The 25975-nt window shown below is 45.1% G+C and overlaps 1 protein-coding gene across 1 annotated transcript; it reads right to left on the reverse strand.

The window, feature by feature from the left end:
* Positions 1-7250: 7250 nt before the first annotated feature.
* FAH (fumarylacetoacetate hydrolase) lies at positions 7251-24039 on the reverse strand. The gene is made up of 14 exons (XM_071568615.1): positions 23838-24039; positions 21521-21631; positions 20778-20899; positions 19632-19681; positions 18062-18152; positions 17451-17548; positions 17170-17222; positions 15709-15808; positions 14898-15028; positions 14069-14144; positions 13438-13484; positions 12229-12330; positions 11105-11222; positions 7251-7473 (listed from the first exon to the last, which is right to left on the reverse strand). Exons 1-14 carry the CDS (start codon positions 24030-24032, stop codon positions 7394-7396), a joined length of 1374 nt encoding a protein of 457 aa, XP_071424716.1. The 5' UTR covers positions 24033-24039; the 3' UTR covers positions 7251-7393.
* Positions 24040-25975: the final 1936 nt, after the last annotated feature.

Genomic DNA, 25975 nt, shown 5'->3' on the forward strand with positions numbered 1-25975 from the left:
CCATATATATATATCACTGTGTAAAAGTCAATGCAATTGTTTTTATAGAGATAAGTAAATGCATTATAATTTCTACCGTTCACCACTGGTTACAGTCACACAACCTCACTACTCTTTAACCAAAAGCAATACTAAACATCATGCCTAAAGCAGACATATTATCCTCCTTGCCCTGGGAATCAGGACCCTCCCACCCAAGGTGCATCACTGCAGCTCGCGTCCGGTGCCAACCCCACCGGCAAATCCGTACTCACGGCCAGTGGAAGGTCTGTTTCTGCAGGGGCTGCATCGCTGGGCTTGGCAGTAATTTCAGCTGCATGCAACAAGTGCCTCTGCTAGTTTAGTTCTTTTTTAATCATTGTGCCATACTACCAGCAACTTCACTCAGAGGAAATAACTCAAACTAGTTGCAAATGTATTTATCTAACATAATAAACAGCTTCAACACAGAAAACCTCCTTGCTGCCTATGTTGTGGTTCTCTTGTAGTTGTCCAGGACATCTTAAAACACACCCACAATATAACTTTTAAGGATGGACATTCCTGATAGCCCTCCTTGGAGTGTGAGAGCAGAGAACTGTTCTCTGTGTAGCTACACTACTATAGATTCTCAGGGACTCAGGACAAAGCTCATGGAGCTCCAGGTGTTCCTGTGGCTCTGCAGAAGCCCCTCCAAAGTGGCTATTTCAGGTTCCTCCCTCAGTCAAGAAGAGCACTGAGCTGAGCTCCATCTCAGTGGGGGACTGCAGCATCTCTATTTCAGCAATTCATTATCAGTAACAAATTGCATACCAAAAGAAACAGGGCCACTGAGACCCAAATCCCTCCTGCTAGCAACTGAAAAAGAAGAGCATGGAGCATCTGTGGGGTCTCTTTGAAGAAGACCCAGAGGACAGGATATGCATGGTAAAAAGTACCCAGGGAACTCATCCTCTTGAAAAAAAGATGAAGAGAGAAATCGCTATTTCTTTCATCTTGCAAAAGGACTCTGTTCCCTGAAAGCTGGGTGCTTTATAGATCTGCTTGTCCCTGCAGCGAGTCCTCTGGCAGAAGGATCTTTGTGCCTGGAACCCAGTTTGCCACAAAGACTAAACCCCACTGACAAATCATTACCTGTTCCCTAGTCAGAAGCAGAGGCTGGAGCCTTCACGCTGTTTTCAGAGCAGCTGCTATGGCGAATAGACCAGACCTGAACTGAAACCAGCAGCAGTTGACTTCGGGCAGACACCCTAAAGAACTATGAGCATAGATCTTTTCCTGAAATAAACAGGGACTGATGAACCACATGAGCAATGCTGCTGCAGCCTATGCTGTCCAAAGGTGTCCCCAGCTTGCTGGGTCATTACAGGTCTCAGCAGGCAGCTTCAACTCATATTGCCACAGCTCAGAACTCAGCACAGGACTTAGATGGGGAAAACACTGTGCTCAAGACTCTAGCAACACACAGGGAGGGTGGTGAGAACAGCAGATCTGAGGTATTTAGCTGTTTCACTTTAGAATCCAGTGCTCCAGAAAACAGCAAATGTATGAGAGATGAAGGTAGTAACTTTTCAAGACAGCTCCAAATTAAACTTTCATGCAGCAAGACTGATTCTGGTCACCTGGTCTACCTGCAGCTCCCAGGCAGTCCCCCACTAATGCCCAGTGGTAATTGAGACTACAAAGCCTTGAGATGCCCCACCAGCACAGACACAAGGACAGCAGTGACACCAGGTGGGCTGGGCATTACTGCTGGAGTGCAGAGTCATCCCAAAGGGGCAGCCAGCCCTGCACCTTTGCATCTCTGAGGTAAACATGGCAAGACATGAAGTGACACCAAAACACAACTCCCCAGTTCACACCCAGCTCAGCCCTGATCTGTGCTGATCTGCTCCAGCACCATTGCAATGGCTTTGACTGAGCTGCCCATGGTGTCAAAATTCTGCTAAAGCAGGCTGGAAAGTTTAAATTCATCTTCTCCACCTCCTTACCCTCCCTGTCTGACCTTGTCAACACAGATTCATCAGCCTTCAGCTGTCTCATGGTTATACATCTCAGGTGATCCAATTTAAATAACAGAAATTAAATTCCCAATTTAACCATGTCTTAATGCTGCAGTGGGAATTCTTGATTACAGTCTACATTTTTGCATTTCCATTTTTTTAGAACAGTTTTCATTAAAAATGGTAAATAGCCTTTGGCCACTTCTCCTCCTTGCTAACCGGGAGGAACACTCTGCTTACACACTTTTTTTTTAAAGCAATACACAGTTTAAAATTCCTAGTTATTTATTCTCAGAGTTCAATTCAATCCATAACATGGTTAAGAAATGTCAAATGATACACTTCTTAGTTACAAAGCATTATGTTTTATACTGGAACTTGGCCAGGCAGCCCCCATAGAGAAGTCAGAAATCAATCAAAAATGTATAAAAATGCATTAAGTGTTCCGAAGCCATAAGGAAAGCAAAGTTATTCAAAACTTATTTTATATTTAAGATTAATTGGATTTCTCAAGCAGCAGCCGTTTCGCCTCTGCAGATCAAAGGAAGTGCCTGGTAGGGGGGAAAAGGCAGCAGAGCTGGGCACCCTGCCAGTCCCCAGAGTGCCCCTTGAACAGGGTCCCAGCACACAACCACTCCGGTGCTCTTTTAGGGCAGGTCCTCAGCCCTGAAGTACTTTTGCCCTGGATGCAGTGCACAGTGAGGAGGGCAACAAGAGACCCTCCCAGTCCTTGCAGCTCCCAACCAGCCCCCCAGTATTCATTGATAAAGGTGGTGTGTCAATCCTGTAAGGCTGAGCTACCAGATGCTCAGCTGCCACCAGGGACTTCAGCTCCTGTAGCATTTCCCTTGACATTCATTAACTGTGTTAACCCCAGCTCTGTTTCAGTTGCCTATGGAGCAAACAGAGTGAAAATTAGAAAGCACAGGTCTGTAATTAAAACTTCATGGAAAACCAAACATGTGCAGCAGAAAAAGAGTTGAGGTGAAGAAGTTCTTGGGAACAAGAGAAGATAAGAATCAGGAACAGCTTACAGCAGATTTGTATGGAGCAGTGTGGTGTCAGTACTTCAGCATGTCCCTCACGTATTTCCAAAGCCTTCAATCAATTTTAAAATCTCAGAAATGATCTCTTTCTTTCTCACTAAGCAGCAACTGTGAGGGCATTTTGAACAGAAGCGGCAATCAAGCCTGAGAAATGGCCTCCTGCCTTACTGCTCAAAGCCAAAAGCCATGTGAATATCACCTACCAGCTCTGTCCCTCTTCACAAAGTCACCACCTTGACCCTGAACAGCTACTGAAAAAGTGTTTTACATTGAGTTATTACTGCCTAGTTAATGAAAGAATTATGAATATTGCTGACCCAAACATTTTCATCAAAACTAATTTTTTCCACAATATTGCCTCCACTTCTAATTAGAATCTCTGCAGAAAACTACTTCAGGTCATACCCACATTTCAACACTAAGAAGCTACTGGTCCCCTTAAATTCTGAAATACATTTTAGGTTTTTATTCCATGCTTTTGACACCTAATTATACCAACAGCACTATTATAAATTATACCCAGCTTTTCCATTATGCACCAACCAAATGATGCTTTCATCTGTGAGAAAATGCATCTCAAAGTATCAAACAGTGGCTGCCCTTAGTTTTTTTACCAGCAAAATAATGAAAGCAGATGAAATATTATCAGGATGCATGATTGCATCTACAACCACTCCATGATAAGGCAGTAGAATCCAGAAACATCTCCTGCATCCCTCCAAGACCTTTCACCCAACATCCCAGATTACTCACGCTCAGGACGGCTGCGCTCCAGCACAAGTTGCTGATGAGAACTGCTGACCTCTGTTGAGCACGAAACACCAGACAGCAAGAAGGATGCTCCAGGCCAGCATAAGAGCTGTAGTTTCCATTCAGGCACACATTTCCATTTTCTCCAGTCAGGAACACAGGGTCTGTCTTCCCTCACAACATTGCATGATCCAGAACGAGGCATCTCAGATGGCTGACACAACAGAAAGGTTTTATTTTCCCTCCAGGCTTCTGAAGATCCAAGGAGGATTTTCTTTTCTTATGCCCAGGCCATAAAACCACAAACCTGGTGCTATGACAGGACAGAGGAAAAGGAGCACTGCATTTGTTTGTTATGGTTTGTTTTTTTTTTTTACTTTTGCTGGAAGCCAAATTATAAGCAAACTAAGAAAAACAGTCTAAATCAAATGAAAATTAATAACCTCTAGAAGCAGAGAGAGAAGCCCCTAGAAGTGGAGAGGAAGCCCTTTGTAGAGAGGACCAACCCAAGTAAAACTGGCACTTCAAAAACAAGCTTTTCTAAGCAACCAGTCAACATGCTGAACTGACATCACCCAGACTGAAGCCCCCTCTTGCTCCAAGAGCCTTATTTTTTTCACCCCTACCCTATAAAGACTCTCCTCCAAAACCAGAAGAGAGCTGATGATAGTGGATTTAAAGCATAAGGGTGCAAAATGGTCTCACCTGCCCCAGGGGAGGTGGAGCAAGTGGAAGGTGCTTAGAACACCTGTGTGTTTCCCAGAGGCTGATTCCACCCCAGGCAGTGGGTGCTGCTGGTCCTAGGCTAAAGCAATGCTGTTTTAAGGGCAGCACTGCACACTCTAGCACAGGTATACTCTTCATTCACCCCTTGACACAGGGTATCCCAGCAGGGGCAAGAATCAGCAGTACTGGTGGGTCTGGGCTTGCTGGATTGGGTGAGGACAGTGTAGCTATGGGACCTCCTTCCCCCCAGTGCCCACCCAAAGGAAGCCCACTACCTTCTCCTGGGGATGACAAGAAAATGGTCCTGCCCACACAAAAAGGATTCTCTCCTTTTTTAGCATCTCCTGGCATTTTGGCCCCCATCCATGCAGAAGGCAGCAGATGGCTCTGAGCTTTGTCCTGAGCAAGTTTTTGGATGTTGTCCAGCTCACCTCTGAAACCTGCTCTGCCTGAGCTCCTTTCCAGATATTCTGCACTTTCTGGGAACCTGGAACTCCTCCAGATGTTCCCAGGTAGAGAAGCTCAGATCAGTCACCTTGGGGCCATAGGGGGACCTTGTCATCTCCCACCCATCCCCAGCACGATCCAGGACTGCTTGGCCAGATACTGTGGGTGGGGGCCCTGGGAGGCACAGAGTGGCCACAGCAGATGAAAAGCCACCCTCCTCCCTCAGGGCTGAGGCTGTGGGTGGCAGCCTGGCTCTGGGGCAGGAGCCAGCCTGAGGGGATCTGTGGCTGGGTGTCCCCATCCTGCTGGGGTTTGGGTTGCAGGTGGGCTCTCAGCACCACCGACCTCTTCCTGGCAAAGCAATGAGCCCAACTTCCACCTGCTGGCAGCAACTGCTGCATCCAGTTGGCTCTTTGGGAGAGGAACTCATTGCCCATGCACGTGACTGACCTTTACCTTACCCAAAGCTTGAGAAGAGCGCTATGGATTTACAGTCCCCCTAAGAACTCCTGTTACCAGAAAGCCTTGACACCACAGTCCTTCTTGGCTGCAAAATGGCTTGCATCAAGGTCAAAACTGATGATTAATGACATATTGCCCCAACATCAGCTCCTGTTCCTCTGTAAATGTGCACCCCTCTCCTCAGATAGTGTTTCAAGAACATCAAATATGGCAAGGTGCACCTTGGATGTTGCTTCTGCTGAGAAATTTGTCCCCCAGATAAATGCTTTCTGTGTCCTCCTGCTGCTGCCAGGAGCAAAGCCAGGTTGTGCTCAGAGGAACAGCATGGGTTATTTCTAAATCCAAGAGGAAAGATGTCAACTCAAAATTGTCCTTTGAGGTCAAAAGACAGCACAAAGCATCTATAAATTGATGACCAAGTCAGAGTACATTGAATAAATATCTGCCTATTAGTTCAGCTCTGAGTTTCTACAAGTGCCTGAAGGGAAAATAGCTTTTCCTTGATAAACAACAATGAGCCACTGTTTTCCTGGCCAGGTCATCCTTGATTTGGGGATGATCTTCCAAGTATCATTCTTTAAGGGACTATTATTGTTGCACACTGGAAGAGTGTTTCTGTTCACACGCCCCATTACCAGTGATTTATCTGCATTGCCACATTTTTTCATTACTTTTAATTTCAAATTCATTTTCCTCTTCTGCATGGCCATGAGGTTTGCATTCCCAATCAGAACCAGGTGCTCCCCAGGATGGCATCAAACACCCACTTGGCCCACAGCAGCAAAACTATCCAGCAGACCTAGGGAGCAGCAATGGGACAGCCTGGAAAAGCACCAGCCTGTGCTCACCCTGCTGTCGCTGCACAAAGCCAGAAGGCTCATCGGGTTCTTCACTTTGAGGACCAAGCAAATATTTAACAAGTTCCCCTTGCACTGTACCAGAGTTCATTATCTGGTCTCCTGAGCTCCTTCAGTCAGTAATATCCTCTAATTGATGTGATTTGGCACTTGGCCATGGAGTTAAATTGATTTGTAGGCCAGCAGGAGACAGCAGATGCCCTTTACACTTGAGAAAAGAGGCATGTGGCTTTGTTTACTGGCTGCTGCAAAGGGATGCCACAGCAAGAGATGCCTTTAAGGGGTGCAGGAAGGGAGTTGGCCTCTTTGGTGTCCTCTTACCCCAGCCCCTGTTAGGTGACAAGGTGTGACTGCCACCAGTGAGTGCCTGAGGATCACTCCATTGAAATTCGCCCTCCCTCCTTGACCCTGGGGAAGCTGGTGTGCAGGGCCAAAGAAATGGGGAATTCCCTTCTGTAAACCCAGGCAGGATTCATGAGGTATCTCCATGCTCCTTTGAGGGGTGCCCCAACACAGACTGCCATCTGTGGGCTGGGATAAATCTTTGCTCTGAAGCAGGAGAGTTGCCTCTGGTTGTGTAAGAGGAGGAGGAGCAGGGACATCCCACCTGCTGCTTTCAGTTGTATTGATTATCACATTTCCAAATTGCTTTGTTGCAAACTATTTAAGGGAATAATCATGTAACTCTTATTCAGGATGGTCTACAAGTTTTAACATCCATATGCAACTTGTCTTCAGGATTTTACCTCCAGCATATTAACACCGGAAAAAGGAAGTCATCAGGGAATCTCAGCTGTTATCACCAACCTAGTACTCTGAATATTTAAGTTTACTTGAAAGTCTCTTTTTATAATTACAAAAACCCCATTAATACAGTAGAAGAGTTAAGAATCTCATTTTCCATTTCAATCATCTTATTCTTATTCTGAGACTTTTAAGGTAGCATTGAAATATTTTTCTTACCACAGCAGAGAGCCACATTCATCATTAAGATATTTATTGATAATTAAAAATAAGAAGATTTCAATCACTCATATAAAAATAATAAATCTGAGTAAAGCAGCATGACTGGTAGAGGTGGGGGGACAGTTTCTCCTCCTCAGATGTCACCTTACTCCAGCCATCAGGGAATCGACAGGGCTGGAAGGATTTTTCCTGAGCACTGGCCAAATCCCACGCGGAAGCCGTTGCCCTGGCAGTAACCTAGGGACAGAAAACAACAGACAGCTTGTTCTGTAAGGACAGCAGGATTTTACCAGGAATAAAAGTGAATAAAGGCATAAAGAGACCAAAACCAAGTGAAACATTTCAGAAATCCAATGAGGGGTAAAAAAAAAGAACACCTGGAAGAGTCCAAGTAGCTCTGGAATATAAGAAAAGGAAGAAGCACAAAATGTTACACACAGCAAAATGCAAGTTCAGTGAATTGATCAAAGAGCAAACAAGATATGCAATATTTCTGTTTTCAAACCTAAACTAAAGCACCATCAATCTAACTGGCAAAGTGATTTGCTGCCTGGCCTAGCCCTGCGATTAATCAAATAAATCTGGATTCTCTTCCTGGAGCATTAGGACTGCTCTTGGGACATCGGGATGCTTCCAGCCAGAAAGATGGTCATTAAACCCCCTCAAACAACAGGACCTGCCCTTGCAGAAGTTGTTTTGCTTGCTAAAATCAAGTGGTTTAGTTCCACAAGAAACTCAGCATCTGGCTCAGAGTACTCATTTATCCCCTGTTACATAAACAGCCGTGGAAGCTCTGCTGGCTGCTGCTGAACTTGTGGAGCTGTGACAGCATCTCTGACTCTGGGATGACTCAATCTCTCCCTACTCCTGTGTGATGGAGGAGATGACATTAGGATGGAGATGCCGCAGCGCCTCTTGCTGCCACAGGCCAGCTGAGCTGCTCCAGAAACAGCATCCACCAGCAAAGCTGAAGGCAAGGCAGGGGAGGGGGCATAGACAAGGCCTCCTGGCCCATCTGGGAAGTCTGTTCTGGGAAGAACAGTTGAGAAGACCTACTGTAGCTTTCTGCTACAACAGCTGATCAAAGGAAGGACACAAGTGCCATAAGCTACCTTTTAAGGACTGATTTCATAGTTAGAGATGGATTTTCCTGATGGAATACATCACCTTCCCTGCATATCATAAAAAACAGCTGCCTTCAAGAAGCCAAGACAGCTAAACAGAACACAAATTAACTCTGATCCCCATCCTTAGCACAGTTTAGTGGAAACCTCCTCTGAGGAAGAGGATGGGTCGGCTCAGGTTACCAGGCAGCCAGTTACTACAGCATAAGGACAGACCCTGCCAGCTCTACCCCACAGTGCAGCTCCCACAGCCAGGCTGAAATGCAGCTTTCCCAAGGACAGCAGTGTCTGTAAGAGCTTGTGTAAAGCCACAGACACCATCCCAGTATCTGCCAGGTAATCCTCATCTATAAGCAATATTGGAGTAAGGTGCTGTAAGGCTCAGCTTCACTTCCATTTGTCTCATTAGGCTTCACTGCCAGCTTTCCTTTGAGCTCCAGCTTATTATTTCAGCCCAGTTTAGTTATCCCTGCTGTCAGCCACGATTTAGAGCAGTACCAAAGATCAGCACATTAAACAAAGCGAGCTCTGTGTGTGCCAAGGAGCTACTGAGGGGTTTTTGCAGCTGGCTGCCACACACCATCAACAGCCCTTCCCTTGCAATGCTTCCTCCCTGAGATGCACTTCTTGGGAAAAATATATTTCTCTCATCTTATGTGTTAGGTCTCTTAAATAGCTCCCACATGGGGAACAAGAACATGAAGTTGAAACAGGAAACTAAAAATGATGGGTTGGGCACTTGGCAGTGCCTTGGGAGAGGATGGAATAGCATTAGCCCTGCCTCAAGGGTGCCATAAGGCACTGGACCTGCCATACATCACTAAATAGGAGCAGATCCCAAACTGTCCCAGCAGACAGCCTCAGCAGCACCTGGCTCTTTGCAATGCCCTGATTACCACAAAGTGCTGCCAGTGCAAAACAGCCCAGCAGATCGATTACCATAAGGCTGTGCCACCGGGGCCACAGTGCCTTCATCCAGCTCAACATCAATGCCATTGTGCCATCTTTAAAGATTAAAGACACTCAGGGTTCAAAGTATTTATTTAAGTAATGCAGCTTGTTCTGGGCATGAAGAACAACATGGGTCATTGATCAGTCCCATCTGTCCCTGAGCTGGCTCCCCATGGCAGCAGTTCCTAAACCACAAGGTGCTTCTCACCAATAAGGATTATCAGCATGATGCTCATCATACCTAATTGTATCCTAATTTAGGGCTCCTGGCCTGTAGTCCCTGGAGGGAGACTGGCAACTCTGGAGGGCAGTGTGGCACTTGGAATTGCTGAAGGAGTGTCTCTACTCTGGATATATAGGGAGCCTGTAGGGAGCAGTGTCAGATTCCTACATGTGTCAGCATGAGTAATTGCAGGGTTGTTGGGAGGCTGAAGGATGTCAGAGGTATTGGGGACTCCTTAGTTTCATCATCTATGGCTCTCTTCAGTACATTTCAATCTCCAGTTTTCTCAGCATCTTCCCCTGTAAAATTGCCAGCGCTTCACAGACATGATTTCAAGACTATTGCACAGGCTGCCAGGCAGGACACACTGGGGCTCTGACTGCAGCACCACTAAAACCACTTACAGAGCCATCACTGGGAGACTGAAATACATACATTACTTTCTTTTTTCAACACAGAAAAGTTCCTGGGTTTTGTTAAAAATCTTTCAGAAAAAAAATATTATTTTAGATTGTTTTGTCAAAAATCCTAGTCCTGCTTGGATTACGCAGGCACAGGTATGCAGGCACATAGTAGCATCACACCTTCAGGTTGCTGCACTGGAGTTAGTCACTTACATTTCCTCTGCCCTCAGTCACACCTGTCAGTGTTTTACCATTGCTTGAGCCATTTGTTCCTGTGCAGGAATATCTCTGATAACATCACCAGGATGGAGCAGCTCAGAGCCAGGTGTGGCACTGGCTGGATCTCATCTGATGACACACAACATCCCACAAGACATTCCCTAAAAATTCAGTAGGCAACATAGCAACAACAGGGAGGCTTGAACCAAAAGTTTCTCATGACTGTTCTTGCCAACAATTTTGTCCCTAAAAGCCATAAAGGGGTTGAAAAGATTAGAGGGAAGTTAAAAATAGATTTGTTTTGCAGTAGGTTTGGGTTAAAAAGAAGTAGGAATGGGATTTAGATCACAAACCACCACGGTAGATTTTAATTCATAAAATCCATAGTTTATAGAGATGAAAATTAAAACCAAGTCCCAACATGAAACAGCTCTGAAACAGAGCCCTTTTCAAAGGAGAGCTGGTCAGCTGTTCTAGGAGGCTTCATGCTCTTTTCCATGCATTTGATTTGCAACACATTTCATTGAAGATGACCAGGTCACAAATGAAATTTTATTTGCAAAATAACTTTTTCCAGAATTTACTGAGCTCTCCTCTACCTGTAAACCTGAACTGTGGTGGCAACAATACATCAATAGCTTCTAGTCCCAGAGTATTTTCACTCGTATAGGCAAACCTACCTCTATCGTCCCCTTAGCACTCACACAACAGCATAGCAAGAGCATTAAGTACTTAGTAAAGCAAATAATCTAATCTGGAAAGCATTTATGGTAGGGAAATTTTTATTCACCTGCTTTTGCCTCCTGACAGAGAGGATGGAAACAACTGTGCTTGCATGGCAGGTCTAGATAGAATAGCCCATTTCCACACCAGGTGCTTGCCCTGCTGGGATCAATCTATGGAAACGTGTCCTTGATGCAGTGTAAGAGCAGTTATGCAGCCATTACCTGTCAAAATGATTTCATCTCCATCCTGCAGGAATTTACGAGACTGTCCACTGCCAAGAGGGATTTCTTTTGTTCCATTCCAGGACAGTTCCAGCATGGAACCGAAGCTCTCTGGCTCCTGTAGCAAGAGTTTGTAAACAAACAAGAAATTTTTTAGTATCTCTCCTGCTGTTCAACTACTTGCTGCTGGGACCAGACTCACAAGTATGTTACCTCTAAAGAACAGAGTTTTGCTGTCGATTTAATTCATTGACACATTGGCCTCTTTCCCTGCCTTTGCTCTTTAATTGCTTGCTGTCTATCAGCACTTACATGGTGTGTTTAACACAGTGTTCAACCCTGTAAAAGCAGTTTGGGTCTGCCACAGCAAGAATGGGAACAAATGGAGGAGATTTCTACAAATACATTGCGTTTATGCAGTCATGTTTCAGATTTTTAATTATATTTTGTTTTTCAGAAGAGCAAATCTGGTGAATGTTTGTGAATCTTTGATGTCATTCTGCCAGTAAAATAGTTGGAAGACTCAAAAAGCACATGAGAAATGCCCAGAGTGGAAGTACAGGCATCCCAACTTGGAAAGAACTTACCTGAGGCTGTCTTGGAGACAGCATATACAGGACTTGTATTTGGTGTTTCAGAAGGTGTGAGTTACCCATACATTGCAACAACTGTCCATATGGCAGTTCAAGGGGAATAACAGCCTGTGAAGTTGGCTCCAGCTTTATTGGAGAAACTAAAAATTATGCCCATGCACCTTTTACATTCTTAGCAGAAATAACAAACTTGCATTTCATAGAGAGTAAATGGGCTGTGTGGATGCTTGTGCACAGAAATTCATTTGCATCTATTGTAAAACAGTTCTTAGGAAAAGCAGTACAGGAGAGACTAAAAACCAACAAAGAATGAAAAAAAAACCAAACCAAACCAAAACCAAAACCAAAGCAAACACTCCACAGCATGCTTTTGGGGCTACCAAAGCAGTAGCTGCAGCTCAAAGTGCCTGGGAAACAACTGCAGATAGCTCCTTGGCTGCTCAGATCAGTCAGGGTTCAGACCCAAGCCCTGCTTAGCTGGTTCTGGATCACTGACCAGCTCTCACTGACTGTCATTATTTAAACACTTACGGGTCCACTGATGGTGCCGGAGGCCAGGAGATCTCCAGGTCTGAGGTTGCACCCGTTGATGGAATGATGAGCCAGCTGCTGTTTCATGGTCCAGTACATGTGCTGGAGGAAGGAGAAAGAGAAGACTAAAGCAATGAAGAACAAACCTCTCTGGTGTGACATTGACTACGCAGAAGGTATTGCATTCTCAGGATGATGCTGGTAAGGCTGTCCCTAAAGAAAAGTTTCCCTCTTTAAGTAAGAACCTTCAACAACCTGAAAGCAACATCCACAGTTACTTAGTGCTACATTCTCAGTAGTTAGGTGGCCTGGCTGATGGCATTTATAAAACACATCATTTATTATGCAATTAACCCCCCTAAAATTTCTCCTTTTTTCAGCTGGTGTGATTTTTCCTTTTCTTCTTCCTCTCTAAGGCCAGCACTATTGACCCAGGCTCCATAATTAAGTCCAGTATTTTAATGGCTTCATAGAAAATCTCCTTATTACTGATTTGCTGACTACTGATTTACTGATTAAGGTAATTACTATGCAAAGAGCCAAATGTGAATATGAAATTGATTGAGAAATGCTGCAGCTGGCACATAAATCTCCAGTGGGTAAAGGCAGAGCTGCCACACTGCCCACTGAGGGACTGGTGCAGACCCAGGCTGGCAGCAATGAGTTGCATCTAAATTAGAGCTGTGACTGCAGAGCTGTATTGCAACTTGACATGGCAAGAAGCAATTCCCTCTTCCTGTGAGCCTTCTGCTGTCCCTGCTTCCTGCCAAATGGGCACATAACCTAGGATGCTTTGAGCACCCCAAACTGACCAGCAGAAAGAGCTGCTCCTTTCTTCAGTGCTTGAACATTCAGGTGTTTCCATCTCACAGGGGTGAACTATCACAACCCTCCAATCTTTTTCCTTTGTCTCTCACACAGACACACACCAGGTCAGATCTTCAGCTCTATTGAAATAGGCTGCCCGGGGAAGTGGTGGAATCATAACCATTCCTGGAAGTGTTCAAAAGGTGTATGGATGTGAGGGACATGGTTTAGTGGTGGACTTGGCAGTCGTGGATTAACATCTGGACTCAACGATCTTGGAAACCTTCTGCAATTCTACTGATTCTATGACTTTACACTGTGATTCTAATGCAAAAACTGCCTAAGGCTAGAGCTGATGGCATCAGCAAGACTGCAAACAAACAAAAGATGCTGGAGTCTTACCATGAAATTGGATCTGCATATAGTAGTTGGCGTGCTCATTCCTTCTCCTGCAGAAAATAAAGAATGAGAGAAGCAATTCGTTTGAGTTGGATGAACGATGCTGGAGTTTTATTTTACAGATGGATGGAGACTTCTTTTATCATTGTAATCCCTAGTGAGAAACCAGTAATAACATTTTCTATTGCTACAGAGACCAGTATTTCATAGAAAACAAGTGTGTGGGTAGCACTGGAGTAGCAACAAGCTGCCCATTTCCTACTCTCCTACAGGAGCAACATGTGGACCGAGCAGTCAGCAGGGCCATGAGCTGGGGCCTGATGCGGGTGAGCCTCTGGATCTTACATACATGTGTTCTTTCCATGTCCCACTCACCCTTGCCCAAGCAAGGACACCCCATAGGGACCCTTCTCATCAAAAGCTAACCATGTGGGAGGCATTTCCCCCATGGCACATTGCTGTAAGGCCAGTGGGGAGCAAGAAGAGCTTTGCCTCTTTCTCTGACAGAGGCAGTCTGGGAAAATATGGACAAGAAGGACTGTGGAACCAAGAGCAAAATGACTGAAAGATGTCGTGGTTCTGCAATCCTGAAACTGGCAATTTTAGCTTTGTAACCCACTCAGCCTTGCCATACCTTTAATAGCAACAAAGAGCTTGATGTCAAAAGTGTAGGGTTCTTTATCCTGAAGGTAGGGCAGTGGCTTGGGATCCTAAAAGCATATAAAAGCCATCACAGTCCAAACGAACAGAAAGGAAAAATTCCATAAGCCATCCCAGTGACATTTTGTTTGCCCAGCCTGTGCTGCCCACCCCATTTACTCCACCATACCTTACTCAGATATCTCTTTGATTGGTCTTATGAACACACTTTTAAAGATCTTTCAGGATAGATATGATATTCATATAATCTGATTCCTTTTCCTGCAAAGGGGCTCCAAAAACCATCTCCATCATGTCAGCGTGGATGTTAACCCAAAACAGAGTGCTAGCACACCTTTGCTCTGAGCCTGCACAGAGAAGATGGTGAGGTCTCTGCAAGACTCTCTTACCTTTTCCAGTTTTAACTTAACATTTACATAATGCAGACAACTGGATATGCTTGAACAAAGTGTTTTGGCTTGAGTCCACCCTCTCTCTACTGCTTGCTGAATGCTAAGTGCTACCAAAAGAAGCTCTCTGATCAGTTTATTTTCCAGGTGTTTCAAAGAAGAGGATTTTTCTGCCCTGCTCAAACAGGATGACGCAGGGAACCATGTGCCAGGGCCAGAGACACCAACAACCACTTGAACTGAGGGGGCCCTGGGTACCTCTATATGTTCAGAAGCAGAATCACATTTGGTAAACTCTGTGAAGACAGTGTTTGGCATTGATACAGCTCAGTGATTTCCACTGATGGGACTATCCAGCTCTGCTGACATTTTTGTAGCACTGCTAGGGTTATTTCAACCCTTTCTTTTGCTAACCTGGACAGGGTTTGGCAACACAAATGGCATGAGAGCTTCCATGGTAACAACCCATGGAGAGATGGTTGTGCCAAGACTCTTGCTCAGGAAAGGACCCAGAGGAACGTATTCCCATTTCTGGATGTCACGGGCTAGGAAGAGAAAATTCAAAACAATGCAGTTAAACGTATCCTAGGAGTTGCACAGCCATCAGACCTGTGAAAGAAGAACAAAAATTAGAAATGTTACCCCCACTCTTTTCTAGCCATTATGCCCAAATCCTAATTTAAATCCCTCCCTTTTAGACCTTCAACTGAATTTCCTTTGACCAGCTAGATTAGGCAGAAAAGTCAGCAATAAGTAAAACAAGTCAGGTCATGCCCACATAACCAGTATTTTTATCCCCAGTTTAATAAATGCTTGTACACCCAGATAATTATCTTTGCCAGTCATAGGGCCAATTTCAACTAGTTAAACCTTTGTAGAGACTGAGGGATTTGTGCTTGCCAAATCCTTTTCCTTCTCCTGACACTGAAATCAATCATCATCCTTGGAATCACCATCCTTAGGGCTACTCCATCCCTGCCCAGAAGAAACTAGACTGATATTAGCTCTTTTATAAATAAATAAATCTTCATTAGGCAGCAGTTTCTGGTTCTACTGATTGATTGAAGATGGACTACAGACAGCACTTCATTTTGATCCCTTTCAACCATACCCAGTGGTTTGAATGATCACTATTCTACTGTTAAAATATGTAATTTATCCCTCTCTAAGGTTTCTCATGACACTGTAACCCCCTCTCCAGGCAGACTCCTGCAGCACTGGTTACCACTCCAGTCGTTCATAAGGACCATCCCAAAGATGTGCTCCTGGGCTCTGCTGATAGGAATTGGCTCCCCATACTTGTTTCCAGGACCTACAAAAAATGCCTGGAATTGGAAAGCAACATGTTGATTGAGTTTTCTAAGCTAAAAATCTTTACTACACAGAGGGTTACAGGCACCAGCACCAGAGGCTGGACAGGATGTGTTTTGCATCATTTCCCATACACATTTAGAGAAAACCCATGGCCTACTCCCTCTTTCTTCCCCTCCACGAAGCTGACAGGCTGGATTTACTTAAGAACACTGTGTTGCTAAGAGACAGGCATTAAACAAAGGCATGATGTTGTCAAAATGCAGGAGTGAAAAATAGTCCCTCCTAATTGCAATCCGGATGCAGAACAGGTTTGCCCACTGAAAGGATTCTGTTTGCTGCAGACAGTGAACAGGAAATAGTTTAAGGTCATCTGAGGGGATGCTGAACGTGGCTCTGTTGTGACAGAGGAGAAGAGGAGCCAGATGGAGAAATGTGCCCACTAAATAAAACAGGTCATGAACTGGATGCCTGCACTCACTCCCTTAGGAAATGTACAGTCTGAGCACATGGCAGAGAATTCTATGGGGAGTCAGTTGTCTCTTTCTGCCATCAATATAGAAGTTTTTCCTTCTGCTCTTGCAGCAGCCACCAATAAAACTCAGGCTGCAAAGCAGAGGTATAGCTGCACCACAGGTACCCCAGTTTATGGGACTGCTTCCCCCTTTGTAGCATTGATTTACAAAGCATGCAGCATTAAAAGCTTTCACTTAATTTTTAGTACCATTTCCCTCAATATCACACTTCTTTCACTTTTTTTTTAAGTGAAAATAAGGGGAATAAATCATATAAAAATTACAGAAACTATTAAAATTTTATAAGTCTTAATGAACAGTCTATAACATTCTTCCTTCTGGACCACACTAAGCCACAAAATTATGTGCCTTCCAAACGTGTTTTGTTACATCACCTACAGCAGAGGTTTCATCTTTCCAGTCAGGAGGATGAGGATTTTGAATCACATTCCCAAGAACTCAGGCTTCCTCTGCTCTGGACTCAAGCCTCTACTTCCAAAACTCACAGCATCTGTTGACAGACCCTGGCTGTGGTGCAGAGGTAGCTGTTAACCAGGTAACAGGCTCTGGTGTCCGATAAAACAAATTCTGCCCTGGTGCCCAGGTTGGTGCAGTTAAGCTGTTTCCAGCCTGAAAGCTGTACAAGGAAACTGCCCAGTGAGGTAACACACCCTCATCCTCGTCAGAAGGGAAGGTTTGCTCCACAGAGATCCTTACTGCTGCTGCACAGACTGCTCAGAGGGAACACAGGAATGGACCTTTTGGGACATTCTGTTTAGAAGAAGCTAAACTCACCCTTTCTTCCCTGTTTCTATTTTAATGTTTTGCAAATGGTAAGGAAAAAACCAAACCCATCTCACCATTTCTAACTCGATATCCAGACGTTTACAAGCACCAAATACTGGAGGTTTATCTGTGGGTAGAGAAATAGAAATAAGAGCCAGAAGAAACAAAGCAGCTGGTGCCTGCCTGGCATGGAAACACCAGAGGGACTTAAACCAGGACTTTCGCTTGCCCTGACCCAAAGCTGGGCTTTAGACAAGGCATCCCAGGCCCTTCCTCTCCACTATTCCATGATGTAGAGGGAAAGGAAAAGAGCAAATACGTAAGAATCCACATAAAAATCCTGCCATGGACTCACCATTGTCAGGTTTCATTTGTCCCACAGGTCTCCGAATGGGCGTCCCAGACACCACAACAGACGATGCCCGGCCGTGATAACCAACAGGTAAGTGCAGCCTTGTGAAAGAGCATCACAGAGCATGGGTTAGCTGTGTACCAGAGCAGCTTTTTGGGGTGGAAGCACCACGGGGGTGCGAGGTAAAAGGAGAGAGCTCTGCACAGATGGGCACAGTCATCGGCACTTAACACACTCTGACATGAGCAAACTGTAATCCAAAGCCATGTAGCAGTCAATGCACTTCTGTGCCACTGCTCCAATTAATTCCTTAGAGCTTAAAATCTGCTATTTGTCACTCAGCAAAAACCAATTTCTTAGGTAAATCTGTCTTTGAACTGGGGTGCTGTTAAGTAACTGGTGTGGCTGCTGTAGCAAAATGCAATACACTCAGGTGAGGTTGGGGATATGTGAGTTTCAGTTCTGGTATCAAATTCTTGACTCATTCATTTCATCTGCTATGAACTGAAATCAGAATGTTCCTGAGAAACTACTCAGATATTAAAAAAATTATATATATGTACCGATAAGCCTGTAAAATAATCCTGCACTAGAGAAAAACCAAAGCTACCCACCAGTTCGGCATCAGAGCATTCTCCTTCCCCCTGAACATGATCCCAACGTTTGTGGCATGTTGGCGTGAAGAATAGAAGTCAGTGTAATCTCCTGCATGAGAAGAAAGCCACAAAATAGGGATCAATGGCAGGAAAGTCCCTCATCTGCTGGGGGGCTAAAGCACAGCATATGCTGCTGGCAATGAAAAGAGTAGAAAAGGAGAGAGTGAGAGTGCTGGCCGCAGAGATGTAATTAATTAATAGCATGAACGGGTGATTAACAGTTCACTTATAAATTTTATGCACACAAAAATGGCCTTTTTCCCCCCTTTTAAGTCTCCAGTAGAGAAGAGAGGGGAAAGCGCAGAACACACAGCAGCAGCCTCCTTCCCAGAGGCAAGGCAATTCCTCTTGCCGGCGGGACCCGATGGAGGGACTGATATTCAGGACATCTGCTGCCCTCTGCTGCCGTGCTTGCAAACAGCTCCCACCCCTCGGATCCACGGGAAACTGGAGGAAATGGGGCGAAAACCTCACACTGGGAAGATGCATTTTCATTATATTGTTTTGTGAGCCCAGTAAGTTATCCTGCAGATCCAGGAGGATCCAGAAGTAAGTTATACCCTGTAGTTTCAGCCTCCCAGCAGAAGATCCAGCCACTCAGGACAAGCAAGAAACATGCAGAGGTGCAAAGTGTTGTAGAATCTGAAATGCCTTTTATTTCTGTGATACAGCCCTGTCACACTGCCAGGGCAGTGCTCCATTTCCAGTGCTCATGAGAGCCAGAAGCCAGCAATTTTTTGACAAGACATATTGAACTTGAAACTATTTTCAAGAAGGTATCACACCCATGGGAAGTCCACATGGTTCCTTTGGGACAGGCCAAGTTTTCTCCTAAACAGTGGCTGTGCTGCAAGGAAGTCAAAAGCCCAGTGGGAACAGAGCTTGGATGGGAAATGGGCAAGTTCACATCCCTGCTCCTATGAAAGTCACACCCGCAAGTGACTTTGACCAAGTTGGTTTGGGTTCAAATATAAATTTCTGTTAAAAACAGGAAAATGTTTATATCTCTATATGAATATACTAATTTCAAAGCATTCCATGGCATCATGGGATTGGTGGTAAGATCTGGGATACAGAGTAATGGTCTGGGAATGGAAGCTCATACCTGTTTTATGATGCCATGCTGGAGTATCTGCCTTGAATAATTTTGCAAGACCTGAGTTATTTTTTGATGGCAAAGGGGGAAATTGTTGGAAACTGAACAAGTGTTTCTTGCCCGGCTCCAGTCACAAAGGCCTTTGCTAATGCCAGTCTGATGACAGGAGTTATGCACTACCAGACAACCCTGATTTAGTGGAAATAACATCCAGGAATTTTCTGGCAGCTATTGAGCTTCCCCAGGCTTTTCTTCTTGTGCCACAGACAGCACCTACCTTTCATTATGTGCAATAATCTACCTCTGGCTGCTGCAAAACCCATTCCCTGTCACAGCTATGATCTGTCTGTCTGAGCAAGCTGGAAATAAAGCAGCTTCTCTGGGCAGGAGCAAAGGGCAGTGCTGAGAAGCCCTTGGCTGCGGGGGACTCACCAATGTGGGCGGGCAGGTGCATCGTTGCAGAAGCTTGAGGTACAAATGCTCTGAAATGAAAAATGATGCCTTCAGCTCTCAGAAAACTTGCCTCTCATCTGTAAGAAGCATGTAAGAGACTGACTCGCTCTCCCAGCTCCTTCCTTAATTTAGTTTGCAAAGCCTTGCAGCAAAAAAGCCCTGCAGAAAAATCTGACGACTGCACGAGCTGCTGTTACTGGGATGTTTTCAGCTGAAAGGAGCATCCATCAGAGTGTGAGTGGGAAGGGGGGCATGCCTGAGGCCAGCTGGATGCCCAAAGAGCAGAGAGAAACACCCCGTGCCCATTCCTAGCAGCTGCCTCTGCTCTGTGGGAAGGATGATTTCATGGGATGTGGCTCTTGATGTGGCCGATTTGAACTTCTGGCCTTGCTGAGGGAAGGTCAAGCATTGGCTTAACCCCACTCCTGCATGTGTGTGCCTAAATCCCCCAGGGAGGAACAGCTCCTGCTGGCTGTCAGGACAGGCATTTGCAGCATTTAAAGCATCGCTCCAGACACACAAAAAGGTGTGGGGTTAACGGACACACATTTTCCATCAGCACAGCACAGCAAAGAGCACAGTCCCCGTTTCTTGCCCCTGCACCACTGCACTGCCCCAAGTCTGAAGCCAATTTGTGATCACAGATTCACTTTTAGCAAAGTCAGGTGGTTGCTAAAGACAAACTGCCCCAGGTGAGACAGGCAGAGAGGGAGATGCTGGTGAATGTGGGAGAGGTGGAGACTCTTGCAGCCACATCTTCATGGAAGGCCACAGTGAACGGTCAGAGAACCAGCTCACCCCACCCCATGCCTGCCTGGGCAGCCCAGCTCAGCCTCCACAGAGAGGAAACAGGTCCAGGCACACCCCAGGGCAGAGCTTGGTGTTTCCAGGTGGAGGGTGACACCCCAGATCTGCAGGCAGTTACAGGATTAATCAGAGATTGATCTTGATGTAATTAAGAGAAGGAAGCACTCAATGTCCTCAAACTCCAGTTAATTCCCATGTAGGAGGCAGGTGGCCATATTCAGACTTGTGATTTTGGTGCCTCAAATTACAGATTGAGCTTGGTGACCCAGGGCATAGCTGAAAGTTTGCCATTCCTGCAGCCTCACTCCATGCCCTCACCTTCTCCGCAGCTCCGTGTTGTCCCTCAGGGTGGGCTCTCCAGCTGACAGCAGCCTCTGCAGTAAAGCCCTCGCCTCCATCCACGCCGGGCGGCCCAGCCCCATGAAGGCATTCAGGGTGGGCTAACAGAGGCACAGAGGTGGGGGGGGCAAAGAAAAGATGACCTTTGGCTTATCCCTCACATCCATGAAATGTCCCACAGTTCCATCCTCGAGTTGGATTCCTGTGGCCATGGTGGCTGCCCAGATCACCCATCCTGCCTGGTCATGACTGCCTGCACCCTTGGGCACCCACCACAAGTCCTCTGCAGCAGGACCTGCTGCATGTTTGCATCATCCCATCCTAACACACCTCTTTCTGGCCTTGGTGTCTTTGGTATCTCAACCAGGTATAACCAGAGGTTGTATTTACCTTTACCCTTAACACAATCTCCCTGTCATTAACACCCCAACCAATTCCTGCCATAAAGTATCAAAGGCACAAGGAGGACTGAATTAACATTCAGGCTTTGTGTCAGACCCCTGCATTGCCAAAGGTCGATGACACTTGAACCGAAAATGCTCTTTGAACCCCCAATGCATCAGCTCTCCTTGCTACACACCTGTGATGGTTTTCCCTGTAGCAGAACCTGTCTGACAACACATTTCCAGTTCCTGTTCATTATCTCACCACATGTTGCTAAAGTCCCTAATGGAATATTTCTAAAATGTGTGTGGAAATTAGAAGAACAGACTGATAAGTACCTGGTCAAAGACATGCTGATGTTTGGCAAGAGCTGGTCCATTGAAAAGATGTTTAATGACGCTGAGATCCAAAATCTGGTCTCCAATCGCTACCCCAAGCCGGTGCCGAGGCTGCAAAGCAGCAGCAGAAGTGGAGAAGAGAACAAGAGTTTATGCTTGTACCCAAAAATCCTCCAACGAGGGCATGGGGGAAGACAGTGACCAGAGAGAACTTAATCCATCTGGGACAAGGGTCTGATACCACAGCAAGAGATCCTTAAGAGCCAGTCTGAGTCTGGTGACTGAAAAATGTCTATGGGGAAAGCATCATGCAGACTCCTTGAGAGGTGGAAGAAAGCCTCAATCCCATCTTTTGGGGAAAGGACAGCATAACAGAGGTTTCTCTTCCTTTTCCCCCAGAAGTATTTGCCCACTCCTCATTAATGACAAGTGTTGCAGAGCAACACCATACATACAAAATATGCAGTGAAGTAGGAAAATGCTATTGCTCCTTCTACAAGTGGGGAATTGAAGCACAGACAGACTATGGCCAGGGTGGATCCCATCCCTATAACAATGTACCAAGGGAGAAACAGGCATTTCTGCATCCCAGTTCATTCCCAGAGGACTGAGGGTGCTCTGGATTGCACTGACAATACCAGGAACGCTGAACATCTTAGCCCAGGCATGTTACTGCTGTATCACATCGATTGAGGCTGTCCAACACCACCCATCCTCACACCACAGCTTGCATGCAAATCCCAGCCTAGGTCCTCGGTGCAGGAACAGTGTCCCCCACACACGGTGCACTGTGGCTGCACTGGCTGGAGAGATGCAGTCCAAGAGACAAAGTCCCTATTCATCCCCCAGCATGTGTGGAGCTGGCAGTGCCAGCAGGGCAGCAGCACAGACAGACCCAGGGCAGCTCTGCCACAGCTGTGTGGGACTGAAAAATGCAGATAAATTTCAATTATTTGTGTCTATAGGTAAATAAAGACAAAATAGTTGCAGTTGTTCTGAAAACAAGCTCACCGAAATAACCATCTGTGCTATTAAACCTATTTCTTTTAACCTTTAATTTCTAAACAAGATTCCAAGTGTGGTAATAGGTATTTATTCAACAAACATTCCTGCAGAAAAAAACTAAAGGTCATGTCAGGTTAATTTGTAACTGGGATACTCCGGAATGAAGTTTAGATTGTTTTAGATTGAAATCATTAAAACATTGGGCTACTTTTAAAATGTTATTTTCCTAAATAATTTCCCTTAAGTCCTTGCCTGTCTTTTCACAGGGTTTGAGTGAAGGTGTCTTCTTCAGAGAGCAGATACTGCAGGCAGTAGAAAAATAATACAAACTTGCTAGATAACAGCACACACATCTAGGAGATTAAATGACCCATCACAGTTTTATCTTTTGAAAATACAACATCAGAAAAACACAATCTTCTGGTTCAAAAATCTTTTTTTTTTTTAAACCTGCAGATAAGCACCAGAAACCAGGAGGTAATCATGAAGTTTCCATGAGCAATGATAAATATATTCTCCACTTTCTCCTTCCAAAATGTGGCTCTTGGCTTGTTTCCCTTTCTCCAGGAGGACTCATCTCTGAGATTCCAGCCTGTCAGGCTGGCTCTTGGAGGTGTGAGGTTCAGCTCAGCTGGGCTCAGTACTCAAGAAAAAACCTGGGAACTACTTCTTTGGCAGAAAGGTGAAATATGTTTTCTTCTGTGATCATAAAATACAAGATCTGAAACTGGCTCAACCTATAGCCTTTGGGCATAGCTTTAAATGTAACACACTTGCACATGTTTAATGCAGCATTGCATAGACATGTTCAGTAAAATGCAATGGGTTAGCTGCAAAAACAGATAAAACATACATTTGCTGTGCTGGTTTAATGCTTTGGCAGCCACTAACCAAACTCAGCAAGAGTAGTATTTAATGTGGCTTCTTAAGGGTGATGGTGTGATTACAATCAAAGAAAATGAGTTTAAAAAATGTGTGAACTTTGCTGTGCCTCTATGTAGAGTAAAAAGACCCAACACAGATTTAATGATTTCGCAAAAATGGTCAAAATCACAACTACTACTGTACATATTAGCCAAAGTACTTATCACTATTAACACTTCTTCTTTTGTGTAGTTTTAAAGCAGTTGTCATCAAAATAATCACATTAAGGAAACAGACAAGGCAGCAACTGTATCTTTGCTGTCGTCAAGGCCATGTGAGTAGCTCAGGCTGGAAAGTTTTCCTTTGTCCCAGGTTGCTGGGAAATTCTGCTCTCTCATAACCATGGCATAATTACAACACCCCAAGGACAAAGTTTGCTGTTACTCACCTCCTCCTTTGTGGAGAAAACTCCATAGGGGAGATTTTGAAGAGGAAAATCCGAGTCCTTATCTACCTGGATAAAAGACATGCTGAACCCTGAGCAGTCCCTGCTCACAGATGACAGCCTCCACCTCCCAGGTGCTACACGCCTTCCGAGGAGGAAGATCCTCTCCAGGTGTTGCAACCCAAGGCAGAAAAGCATCAATTCCCACCCTCTGTCCTCAGACACAAACCAATCGCTGCTCCCTTGCCATCCCACCCCTCCGCCTGGTCCGTTGGCCGTGGTTAATCAGTGCCAGAGGTTTGCCTGAGTCAGCAGCTGTTAATTGCTCCCAGCAAGGCAGTGACCCTCGAGAAATGGGGTCTTCCTGCCCAGTGACCTTTCCTGCATGCATAGAGAAGATGTGTAGAAGTGGCACCTTATTTAAGGGTGGGCTTGGCAGTGCTGGGTTAACAGTTGGACTCGACCTTGGAGGTCTTTTGCCACCTTAATGTTTGTATGATTCCATAAACCCTCTATGAAACTGAGTGTTTCTGTCTCTTCTAACACTGTGGGTGAAGGATGGGAGCAGATGGCCCTGAGTCCAGAGGAAAACCCACTCATTTACCTTCTGAGGGGTAACTTATGTGGCAGGTGAAATGATTATGCCCACACTGAGTTCTCCCATCAGGAGCTCAGCAGCCCATGAAGTCACACAATTCACACCTGGAACTGCACTTTGTGTGTTTAAGTTTTGCAATGCTGCACCTCTCTAAGTCCTTCCATTTTCTCCAGATAGTTCCACCAGCTTGACATCAGAGATGCAAGTGCAGTCAACCATAAAGAGCAGAGAGGTCAGTCCTTCTGGTCCCAGTCCTAACTTTCTCCCACCTGCAGGACAAAATTCACTGTTTTCCAGAAATAGAAACCACTGAGGGAACATCCTTGAAATTAGAACAACATAATAAGGATCACCTCTTTCCAATAAAAAGTTAAATACTTGTGACCACCAAGCCAAAGAATTGGTTTCCTGCTAAACTTTTCTTTGGCAGTCATCCAAAGAAATGTAGCAAGTTTTACAGCCAGAGATTCGTGCAAGATGACACAACAGCATCAATGACAGCCCACCTGGGATAGCCACTCACTAGTGGGGACACAAGCTCACAAGGTGCTCCTTGAAAGTGGGGTCTGATTTAAATAAACCATGCACAGCATAAACTTGCAGAAAATTTCCTGTAAAATTTTGTACCTAAGGTACAACTCCATTCCACTGACTTTTGGAATTGTTTTAAACACAGTGAAGATGTTTCATGGCAAGGTTATAGGATTTGGGTTATAGAACTTGCTTATTCCAAAAATGAAACAAAACCACATTGAAAGTACATTCCAAGACACACTGTACAATGGGAGCAGACAGACTTACTGAAGCATTTAGTAGTGCTGTGAAGGTGATGATCTTAATTAAAATGTTAATCTGCTAACCTCAAGCTGATGACACAAAATACAGATTGAAATGTAAATCAACCACTATGACAATGCAAAGACAATGCCAAAGCAAACAAACATGACATGCAGTTCTCAGGTGTCAGGGAAAGGTAGATCTCCAGCACAAGCTCATTTGTCAGGCCCATGTACTCCCTTCAATATTCTGAACTCAGAGACCTGCAGAAGCCAAACCAAAGGAGGTTTATTAGATTGCTTGGAGGAGGGCAGGTGTGAAAGTACAACAGCCTGATGCAGATCTGCCTCACTGAGGGCACAGTTACATTTCCTACTGTAATCAGGAGAGTTGTTGCTTTGCAACAGGCGGTGGCTAAAGGGAGTATGTGAATTCCAAAGGCAGTTGCTTTTCTTGTATTGTTTCTTCTTTAGGTCTCTCAGACACCAGAACATACAAACATAACTGGTTCTTCCCCCATTGGGAAATCTATGGTGTCTCCTCTCTGCCAGGCCCAGAAGGATCAGCACATTAAAGGCAGATTGGTGAGGAGGCCAGTAGTGGAGAGACAAGGACATGCTTAGGAAAAGGAAGAGACCACAAATAGGGAACAGGGAGGAATCAAAATGAGAAAGATTAGAGAATAGGGAAGTAGCAGCAAAGACAAAAGCAAACACCTACCAAAAGTGACACTGCTGCTCTTCCATGGTCTGTGCTGCGTAAGAGG

The sequence above is a fragment of the Pithys albifrons genome, chromosome 13 (assembly GCF_047495875.1).
Source record: "Pithys albifrons albifrons isolate INPA30051 chromosome 13, PitAlb_v1, whole genome shotgun sequence".
Lineage (NCBI taxonomy): Eukaryota > Metazoa > Chordata > Aves > Passeriformes > Thamnophilidae > Pithys > Pithys albifrons.

Coding starts and splice junctions, on each gene's coding strand:
- FAH (XM_071568615.1), bottom strand. CDS start 24,032: ATGCTTTTCTGCCTTGGGTTGCAACACCTGGAGAGGATCTTCCTCCTC. Junction 12,331..13,437: donor TATGCAGATCCAATTTCATG/GTAAGACTCCAG, acceptor TCCTTCCTCCAG/CACATGTACTGGACCATGAA. Junction 11,223..12,228: donor CCGGCACCATCAGTGGACCC/GTAAGTGTTTAA, acceptor CTCTTGCTACAG/GAGCCAGAGAGCTTCGGTTC.